This window comes from Oncorhynchus tshawytscha, linkage group LG30 (assembly GCF_018296145.1).
Source record: "Oncorhynchus tshawytscha isolate Ot180627B linkage group LG30, Otsh_v2.0, whole genome shotgun sequence".
Lineage (NCBI taxonomy): Eukaryota > Metazoa > Chordata > Actinopteri > Salmoniformes > Salmonidae > Oncorhynchus > Oncorhynchus tshawytscha.
In genome coordinates this window covers 41,214,313-41,224,631 of record NC_056458.1, presented here as the reverse complement: position 1 = coordinate 41,224,631, position 10,319 = coordinate 41,214,313, and the positions used below count along the sequence as shown (strand labels likewise).

The window sequence follows — 10,319 nt, the reverse complement described above, 5'->3', positions numbered from 1 at the left end:
ACATCCAGATGAAAACACAACGTAGCTTCTAGTGCCTGTTGTACTGTAATATTAAACTCTGTTGTTTTGTCAGTCCGAACTGTGAGCAGTGGTGCTGATGCAGCGCTTGGTGGTGAAATGAGAAGCTGAATGTTTGTTACATAAGCACCATTACAGCAGTAGTTTATGGCCACCCTCTCTCACCATGGCAAGCACCGCCTGCGGCCTGTCATTAACCTTGACTCTGTTTCCACTGTGGACCCCCCTTCAACTCCTGCCTGTGTGGATCTGCAGGGAAAGTGCAGGTCATCCATCCACACAATGTACGCACCGCTTTCGGGATGTGTCAAACCTCCATGCAACGGGGTTACACAAAGCCTCATAACATCGACGATATTAATGTATTTTACTGTATCCAAACCATGCAGACTTCTTGGTCCAAATGTTTTTGAATACCCTCTCATTGTTGGTTTTCTAGACAACTGCTGTCTTGTTCAGATGTAAGTCAGTGAGAATGGGAGCATTGCATTTTTGGCTGCAGCCCAGCATGTCACTTACAGACATAGAGCAGAATGAGGCTGTGGTACAGTATTACGGACACAGAACAGAATGAGGCTGTGGTACAGTATTACGGACACAGAGCAGAATGAGGCTGTGGTACAGGATTACGGACACAGAGCAGAATGAGGCTGTGGTACAGTATTACAGACACAGGGCAGAATGAGGCTGTGGTACAGTATTACGGACACAGAGCAGAATGAGGCTGTGGTACAGTATTACGGACACAGAGCAGAATGAGGCTGTGGTAGGGTATTACGGACACAGAGCAGAATGAGGCTGTGGTACAGTATTACGGACACAGAGCAGAATGAGGCTGTGGTACAGTATTACGGACACAGAGCAGAATGAGGCTGTGGTACAGTATTACGAACACAGAGCAGAATGAAGCTGTTGTACAGTATTACGGACACAGAGCAGAATGAGGCTGTGGTACAGTATTACGGACACAGAGCAGAATGAGGCTGTGGTACAGTATTACGGACACAGAGCAGAATGGGGCTGTGGTACAGTATTACGGACACAGAGCAGAATGAGGCTATGGTACAGTATTACGGACACAGAGCAGAATGAGGCTGTGGTACAGTATTACGGACACAGAGCAGAATGAGGCTGTAGTACAGTATTACGGACACAGAGCAGAATGAGGCTGTGGTACAGTATTACGGGCATAGAGCAGAATGAGGCTGTAGTACAGTATTACGGACACAGAGCAGAATGAGGCTGTGGTACAGTATTACGGACACAGAGCAGAATGAGGCTGTGGTACAGTATTACGAACACAGAGCAGAATGAAGCTGTGGTACAGTATTACGGACACAGAGCAGAATGAGGCTGTGGTACAGTATTACGGACACAGAGCAGAATGAGGCTGTGGTACAGTATTACGGACACAGAGCAGAATGAGGCAGTGGTACAGTATTACGGACACAGAGCAGAATGAGGCTATGGTACAGTATTACAGACACAGAGCAGAATGAGGCTGTGGTACAGTATTACGGACACAGAGCAGAATGAAGCTGTGGTACAGTATTACGGACACAGAGCAGAATGAGGCTGTGATACAGTATTACGGACACAGAGCAGAATGAGGCTGTGGTACAGTATTACTGACATAGAGCAGAATGAGGCTGTGGTACAGTATTACGGACACAGAGCAGAATGGGGCTGTGGTACAGTATTACGGACATAGAGCAGAATGAGGCTGTGGTACAGTATTACGGACACAGAGCAGAATGGGGCTGTGGTACAGTATTACGGACATAGAGCAGAATGAGGCTGTGGTACAGTATTACGGACACAGAGCAGAATGAGGCTATGGTACAGTATTACGGACACAGAGCAGAATGAGGCTGTGGTACAGTATTACGGACACAGAGCAGAATGAGGCTGTGGTACAGTATTACGGGCATCGAGCAGAATGAGGCTGTAGTACAGTATTACGGACACAGAGCAGAATGAGGCTGTGGTACAGTATTACGGACACAGAGCAGAATGAGGCTGTGGTACAGTATTACGGACACAGAGCAGAATGAGGCTGTGGTACAGTATTATGGACACAGAGCAGAATGAGGCTGTGGTACAGTATTACGGACATAGAGCAGAATGAGGCTGTGGTACAGTATTATGGACATAGAGCAAAATGGGTTACAGTATCTTCTCCTCCATACCACCACAGCCACTGATTTCACAGTTGAGCTCAGCTGAATTGCTCTGCGCTGAGCCACATTACCTGGATGACTGAGATTAGAAAGAGCCACTAATTGAATGTGAACTGCTCGGCACAGAGTGGTCACCCAGGGCCTTGTTTCCACCGACACCAATACACAATGTGTATGGATACTCTTCTTTAGACTGTAACTGCAACATTATTCTTCAATGGAAACATTTAACAAATGACATATGCTTGTAGAGCATTTCCCACAATGGTGTCAACTTAAAATCAGCCTCAAACAAATGGACAGTTGCTTGAAAATGGGATTAAAAGAGCAGATGTATTTTTTTATATCAGATCAGAGTGACATTGACTTTGACAGATCAGACACTGACTGCTTTGTGGTTTGTTTTTCTTTTGTAAAAACAGGATGAAAGGCTATTTCAACTCTTTCATCCTCATGTAGTTATGTAAATGATGTGGGATATGAACAGAGTGAGGCCATCAAAGCTGAAGAAAAAAAATGTGTGTCATTGTTTACAGGAGTCAATTCCTATTGATCCTCCACAAAGACCTGATTTTCGAAGAAACGGTTGCAATCAAACTAGAGGATCACACCAAGTCACCCCATCTAAATACATATAAATCAATGGCACAGGTGAAAAATGAACATACACGTTTATTCTACATGTAGTAAGGGCACATATTGTACAAACTGTAAACTAGGTACTGTAATACATTTGAGGATTGTTTTTCTTCAACACCTTCTTGACAACTGCAGCACATTATTTCATCTGACTGACGAGTGCCTTGACTTTTCAATAAATCCACATTGAAAAACAGCACAAACAGTTTTCTACTCACATTTAAGGATTCTAAGATTTTTTTTTAAAAAAGCACTTGTGTTCACATCTAGATTTGAACATTATACAATACTGTTTTTCATTTTATGTTTACATGAAGGTTTGCTGTTGAATGTCGAGGTAGGGGTGCCATCATAAATAAATAATCTTAACAAAATGAGCTGGAGAACAATACCCTTGCAGTTGGACCCATCCAAAAAGGATGTTGTTTAATGTCACACAAGGAGACAGTTATATATTCCTATTTGTCATTTGATGCAGAGGAATGCTTTGCTGTCAGCTAGGTTAACAAAAGCACTGTTACATGTGATGTCACAACAAACATCTAGACAGAACAATACACTTGTTTCTCATAACCTGTGGGACACCCCTAGGAAAGACATTTGAGCAAACAAGGCATTCTGCTTTTGTAATTTTGCAATGTAATGCCCAATTCATAAAGTGCCAGCAAACTGTGGTGAGCAGAGTTAAACAACACTGGTAAATTTGGCGGCTTAAATCTATCTCAGGAATTATACAGATATAGCAACAAGCAAGATAGTTAAATCATCTGAAACCAAAATGAATATTAATCTGTATAAATGTATAAAACCAAAAACTCTGGACAACCCTCAGATACTTCAAAGTGCCATGCCAGTGTCATAATTGTTCATATGGCTAAGAAAATGAAACTCATAAAACTTTACAAAACATTGTCATCTCACAGCATGAGCTTCACATTCAGCAAAATCATTGGAAACAAAATATGAATAGACAATTGTTTATATAGGGCATCTTTATGCAGGCCCAATTACCTAGTTGTATGCCCAGGTGTGCGTGTTGTGATAGAACCACAGAGGGGAACAGCAGGGAAGGATTGTTTACTAATGAACTAAATCCCTCTGAGTAACAGCTTTCTCCACTGATTAGACGGGGCCTGACAGGAGGAGCACTGAGCAAACAAAGACAGTCTTCTAGAATGTACCCCATAGCTGCTCAGATTATGCAGAGTTCATTTTTTATCGTAGATTTGAGCAGACTCATGTTTGTAAATAATTAGAAAATAAATTATAAGCAAAGGATATAGTTAATCATAGAGAGACTGGTCAATATTTGGGAATAGGACAACTGATATGGTAGAAAATGGAAAAAGGCCAACCTTCACTTCACATAGATGCTGCTGTTTTGCCTTCGTCAAAGACATAATGCCTTTGGAAAAACCTTTTTAAAATCAGATGCTACTATATCAAGTCAGCACTTTAAAAAAAAACGTGTTTATTATGGTATTGATGGCTTCTAGCACCCCTTGACAATTGGAGTAGAGCTGAGCAGTGGGCACGTTCCACCTTCATCTACAAAATGACAGAGACAGAGGTCTTCTCAGAGATAGTTCATATTTTGGCACTTGTCATAGAAGGCTAGACTTGATGGACATACACTCTTAAGAATCCAGGGCCAGGCAAATAAAATGAGGTCATAAAAACTCAATAGGATTACAGGAGGGGGTGGAGCTAGGTGGCTTCTCAACCTCTTTTTGTAACTCATAAGTAACATGCTGATTCAAAAACGTTCTCCCTGTTGCATTTATACCAAATTTGATTTCCCAGAACCAATTTAAGACTAATACCATTAAATTACCATTGATGTATGACAACTCCATGCTTTTATACCTGGCGATACAATTCCATGCTTTTACACCTGTCGATACAAGAACAAGGTTGAGGCCTGGAAACAACTGAGCCACAATGCATTAACTCTAGTTCATTTTGACATCAAAACCATGTGCCGTAGACTTCCCATCATGGAGCTATGATAAATTGGGAATTGTAAAGAGTGTTAAAATATGTCCTTCACCCAATGCACACCGCAAAATCCAATTGTCCTAATTCCAATGTAGAGTCATGCAATGCCTCCTGAAATGAAAAACCATACAGGTACTAATTGAAAGCCTTAACCACACTAGCTCTATAGAACTGCTCCTCATTTTCACCAACAGCATATTGTTTGCCATCGGTCAAATTCAATACTGCATAGAAAACATCTCAACAGTCACAGCTACAAATGAGATAATTGATTAGAAGAGTTACAGGACCAAAGCATACAGTGGGTGTTTAACAATCTGGCTGCTATGAGCACAACAACAGTCCCACTGTTCCCTAAAACATCATAGCTCCAGCTTAAACAATTCACAATATCAGTTTTCAGCGGTTTACCAAAGGTCAATTGTGTTCTGGCTGTGTGACTGTTGACTTGCATAAGGTGCAATAATTACATTTTTCAATTATGCATTGACGGCATTTACTGCTGCTCACTAAGCTGATTGTTTCCATGCACACTGACCATTAATAGAATCAGAATCAGCTCTCTGCATTAGGACAGTAGAAGGTTGCGTCCTAATATAGTGCACTACTTTTGACCAGAGCCTTTAGGGAATAGGATGCCAATTGTAAAACACTTGAAGAAATGTCTGATGGGCCCCGACTTGCCAAAAGAATCACTGATGCCCTAAGAGTGTGAAGAGGTACCACTTTTTAGGGGAAGACGTGTCTATTGGGAGAGAGTAATGGGGATGAAGTTGGGAGAGAACTGTGTCCACGGTGATGCCTATGCTACAGCTACACTGGTAGACTTGACTTGACTTGCTGATGCGATGATGTGTGCTAGGAGGGCTTAGAAAGTAGGACCTGTTTCACATGGGACTGTTAGACACATGGTGTTGGTTCTTTAAAATCAGGTTTGACAGTTTGTTCTATTAAATCAGGTTTGTCAATTTGTTCTTTAAAATCAGGTTTGACAGTTGGTTCTTTAAAATCAGGTTTGACAGTTGGTTCTTTAAAATCAGTTTTGACAGTTGGTTCTTTAAAATCAGTTTTGACAGTTGGTTCTTTAAAATCAGGTTTGACAGTTGGTTCTTTAAAATCAGGTTTGACAGTTGGTTCTTTAAAATCAGGTTTGACAGTTGGTTCTTTAAAATCAGTTTTGACAGAAGATTCTTTGAAATCCAGTGTGACAATCAGAGTGAGCTCCATCAACACTTTTGCATTTCCCAATTGGGAAAATCATGTACTACAAAAGGGGAATGCAACTAAAATATATAGAAATATGACATACTTGGCATAAGATGTTGTATCTCTGTGAAAATGAAAGGTATTTAAAGCCTCCGTAACTGACAACGTGTTCTAACTATCAAATGCATACATGTGTATACACCATACCTTACCACAACCCTACCATGCTGAGGCTTACCACTTCAATTTCACAACAACACAAATGCATACATGTGTATACACCATACCTTACCACAACCCTACCACGCTGAGGCTTACCACTTCAATTTCACAACAACACAAATGCATACATGTGTATACACCATACCTTACCACAACCCTACCATGCTGAGGCTTACCACTTCAATTTCACAACAATACAAATGCATACATGTGTATACACCATACCTTACCACAACCCTACCACGCTGAGGCTTACCACTTCAATTTCACAACAATACAAATGCATACATGTGTATACACCATACCTTACCACAACCCTACCACGCTGAGGCTTACCACTTCAATTTCACAACAACACAAATGCAAGAATTGATGAGGGTTGTTTTGAACCATTTTCACCATCCTATGGTCTCTCTCCATATTATTTTAGTCAGTTATCATTAACCAGAAGTGTATTCAACTCTCTAATAAATTATGATCATTATTATAAAATAAAATTTTAAATAATTATACACTGTTGTTGACATCGAAAAAAAACAATCAAAACCAATTATCTTTATAGTTATCTTTGTAAGAATATGAAACACGCTGTACATATAAATGTAAAGCACTTACCTACGAGACATTTTGCTAATATTTCTACTTCTTTCTCCATGTTATAACAGCTTCCAGGATATTTGTCACTACTGTGTACACATGCAAATGTATACATATTTGTAAATACAACACATGTATACACGTGTGTATTTCGTTTTACTTTATTCAAGTTATGGAACATTTATCAACAAATCTGTCTATACTTTAATAATAAATGCTGAAGGTGTTTTGCAGATAGTTATCCAGGATAAAGTGCCTTCATTTGAAACATTCTGTAGATTTCCATAGTGATTTGAGTTTTAAGGTTCGCAGTGAAGCTCAGTTTGTATATACCACACTTCTGCTAGGCATACTGCCAAGTCTCTCCCTCTGGGTTCCTTCTCATGTTTGTATACCAATACATACACCCGTCAACATGTCACAGTTTTGTGTTGGCCGTTCTGAGTTATAGGATTAATCTTTTCCAGTGACACATCGGCATCGCTGCCCAAGTTCCCAGAAAGGGACGGGGACAGTTTCTCCAAGGTCTTAATCCCAACCCCATCCTTCTTCTGCAGCTCCTCCTCCTGACACAGGATGCTGTGGGGAATCACATAGGTGGCATTGTTGCTTTCCTTGGGAATGTGCCCTTTGGGCTGATACTGGGATGCAGGCGGCTGGGATCCATTGTTGTTGATGCTCACTATCTCTATGGCATTGCTGCCCGGGCAGAGTCTGTGGCAGCCCAGCAGGATGGAGAACGCTTTGCGGAAGTCCGCGTTGAAGGCATATATGATGGGGTTGAGTGAGGAGTTGGCCCAGCCGAACCAGACGAACACGTCGAAGGTGCCGGGGCTGATGCAGAGGAAATCAGAGGGGCCGTTGGGCTCACAGAAGGGTACCATGCAGTTGAGGATGAAGAAGGGCAGCCAGCAGCACACAAACACCCCCATTATGACAGAGAGGGTCTTTAGGACTTTGGTTTCTCTTTTGAAAGACATCTTGAAGGAGCTCTCCGTCTCCATGTTGGAGTTGTTGCCCATACTGCTGTGGCGGTTCTTGGCACTCTCCGCAGCCCTCTCCAGTGCTGAGATCCTCCTGATTTGTATCTGGGCAATTCTGTAAATCCGGGTGTAAGTCACGATCATGATTGCCACAGGGATGTAGAAGCTGATGAGGGAGGAAGAGATGGCATAGGTCCTATTAAGGCTGGAGTCGCAGTTGTCCGGCGGCAGCTCACCGTAAGTGCCGTTGAGCTCCAACGCCGCAGCCTTGTGCCAGTTCAACTGCACAGGGATGAAAGAGATGAGCACAGACAGCGTCCATGCCACACTGATCATAATAAACGCCACCTTGGGTGTCATCTTCCTCTCGTAGCGGAATGGGCTTGAGATCGCCCAGTATCTGTCCACACTGATGACACATAAGTTCAAAATGGACGCTGTTGAGCACATGATGTCGAACGCCACCCAGACATTACAGAAGGCACCGAATGGCCAGAAGCCCACGATCTCCGTTGCTGCCTTCCATGGCATCACCAAGATGGCCACCAGCAGGTCTGAAATGGCCAAAGAGATCACAAAGAAGTTGGTGACCTTTGAGCGCAGGTGGCGGAACTTGGTGACTGCAACACATACCAGTGTGTTCCCCAGCAGTGTGGTCAGGATGAGCGCAAAGAGAAAGCAGCCTGTCAGAACGCGCTTGGATGAGTCTCTCTCCAGCAAATTATCGCTATCGCGGACCGTGGAGAAGTTCAAATCCATGTTTCTGTCAGCTTGTAGAGATAGAAATCACCCCATAATTCCAATCACCTGAACTCAGGCCAATTAGATGGAAAATGAACCCTTGGCCGCTTGCCTGGGGGCCATCAAGTCTGGAGGCTGGTTCACCATGCTCATCACAGCATTCATCCTGCAGAATAGTGTCTATAAATATTTCAAAAAGCACTCTTTATAAATGAGCCAAAAAATGCACCCTGTTCATGAATTCTCAAAGACATTCTACTGTCAGAGCAGCAGTTTTCAACTATGGCTATTCCATCTGTTATTGAAGAGTTTAATATGATGTACCTACGAATCTAAACTTTTACTCTGCTTTATCATATGTCTATTTCAATGACCTGTCAGCAGTCATCTGAAAATTTCACACCATATTCTCGCAGGCATGTTCAGTAAACAGAGGCTAGGCCAATCATTAGCCTTATATACGGGCTCGTCGATACAGTCTATTGATCATATTAACACTGTGTTTATCTGATTTGTTTAATGACTGACGAGGCGTGTCCGTGTGATTATATTCGTGCCCTTATTGACGCTCCATCCAGGACAAGCAACTGCAGGGCACATGCACTGGACAAGATGCCTGACGCTTTGGACGGTGATGGAAATGTAGACATGCAGTTGCAATATTGTTGAACTGAAATGCACACGCATCATAACAACCAAATAAATACATCGTCCGTATCTTTACGCATGAAACGTGGCATCTGTAGCCTATGTTTTATGAAAATGTAGCAATTAAGTTTCCATAAGCACCAAGAACACACAACAGGCTACATCTTACTGTGGAGCAACACAACGATAATCCTGGAGCTCAGTCCGTTCGTGCGGTCCATTTTTGTCCCACAACGAGTCTCCAAAATTGCAATGGGACTCCATAGAAGATGAGCTGTCAACTTCTTTTAAACAACCGTTTTTTTGTAAATGTCCTTAAATCCTCAAAGAAAGCTCAATGGTAAACCATGGTTTACTTCGAAATAGCAGGCTCTACATATTCTCTTTCCCACGTATCTGTCTACAGCAGAAGCGCGCGCCTCTGTCTGCTCTCCTCGCGTGTGCTCCAGATGCAGCCCGCAGCCTCAGTACCGCTAGCAGTGTGTTATTCTCATTATATGTCCTTTCAAACTTCCCTCTATCTTCACCCGAAAAACTGTGTGACCACATCCAGACAAGGTCGAAATACCGTCCGATAGAATCAATTCAACTTGTGCATATTCTCACAAGCTCCAGATCAACAAGAATACTAGCACGAGTTAGTCACGCTTTCCCAAACGCACTAGATGTCATTTTTTCTTCTTATGTTCAAGTTATTGTGAAGAGATCCACATTCCATCAAAGTCTCCAGTCCTTATCCACCACTGACGTGTCCGAAGTGAAGTCTCTCACTTGTAGATTGAGGGAAGATGAGACGTTTTGTGCGCCATATGCACTCAGCTGCGCGCCAGGGTCTCTGGAAACGTCCCCACCAGCTTGTTTCATCTCAAGCATCAACAGGATATTTAGCTGAAATGTGTTAATTTGTTCCTATTAAAGCCCACTCTTCGATATTGATATTACTTTTATAATTACATGATTAATTATACAGTAGCGTAATATTACAGCAATTGATTTAGTCTACTAAAACTGTGTGGAGTGAGTGCCAAAAATGAAGTGTTACTTTCGGTCCCGGTTCTCCCGTATGTCATATAAGGGATTTGATAAA

At 42.2% G+C, this 10,319-nt stretch overlaps 1 protein-coding gene across 1 annotated transcript; it reads right to left on the bottom strand.

Annotated features, from left to right (window-relative positions):
* Positions 1-2,894: 2,894 nt before the first annotated feature.
* LOC112228092 (D(1)-like dopamine receptor) lies at positions 2,895-10,118 on the bottom strand. Its single transcript, XM_024393215.2, has one exon. It carries the CDS (start codon positions 8,600-8,602, stop codon positions 7,271-7,273), a length of 1,332 nt encoding a protein of 443 aa, XP_024248983.1. The 5' UTR covers positions 8,603-10,118; the 3' UTR covers positions 2,895-7,270.
* Positions 10,119-10,319: the final 201 nt, after the last annotated feature.

What these genes read in the sequence shown, in the direction of transcription:
- LOC112228092 (XM_024393215.2), bottom strand. Translation starts at nt 8,602, where the DNA reads ATGGATTTGAACTTCTCCACGGTCCGCGATAGCGATAATTTGCTGGAG.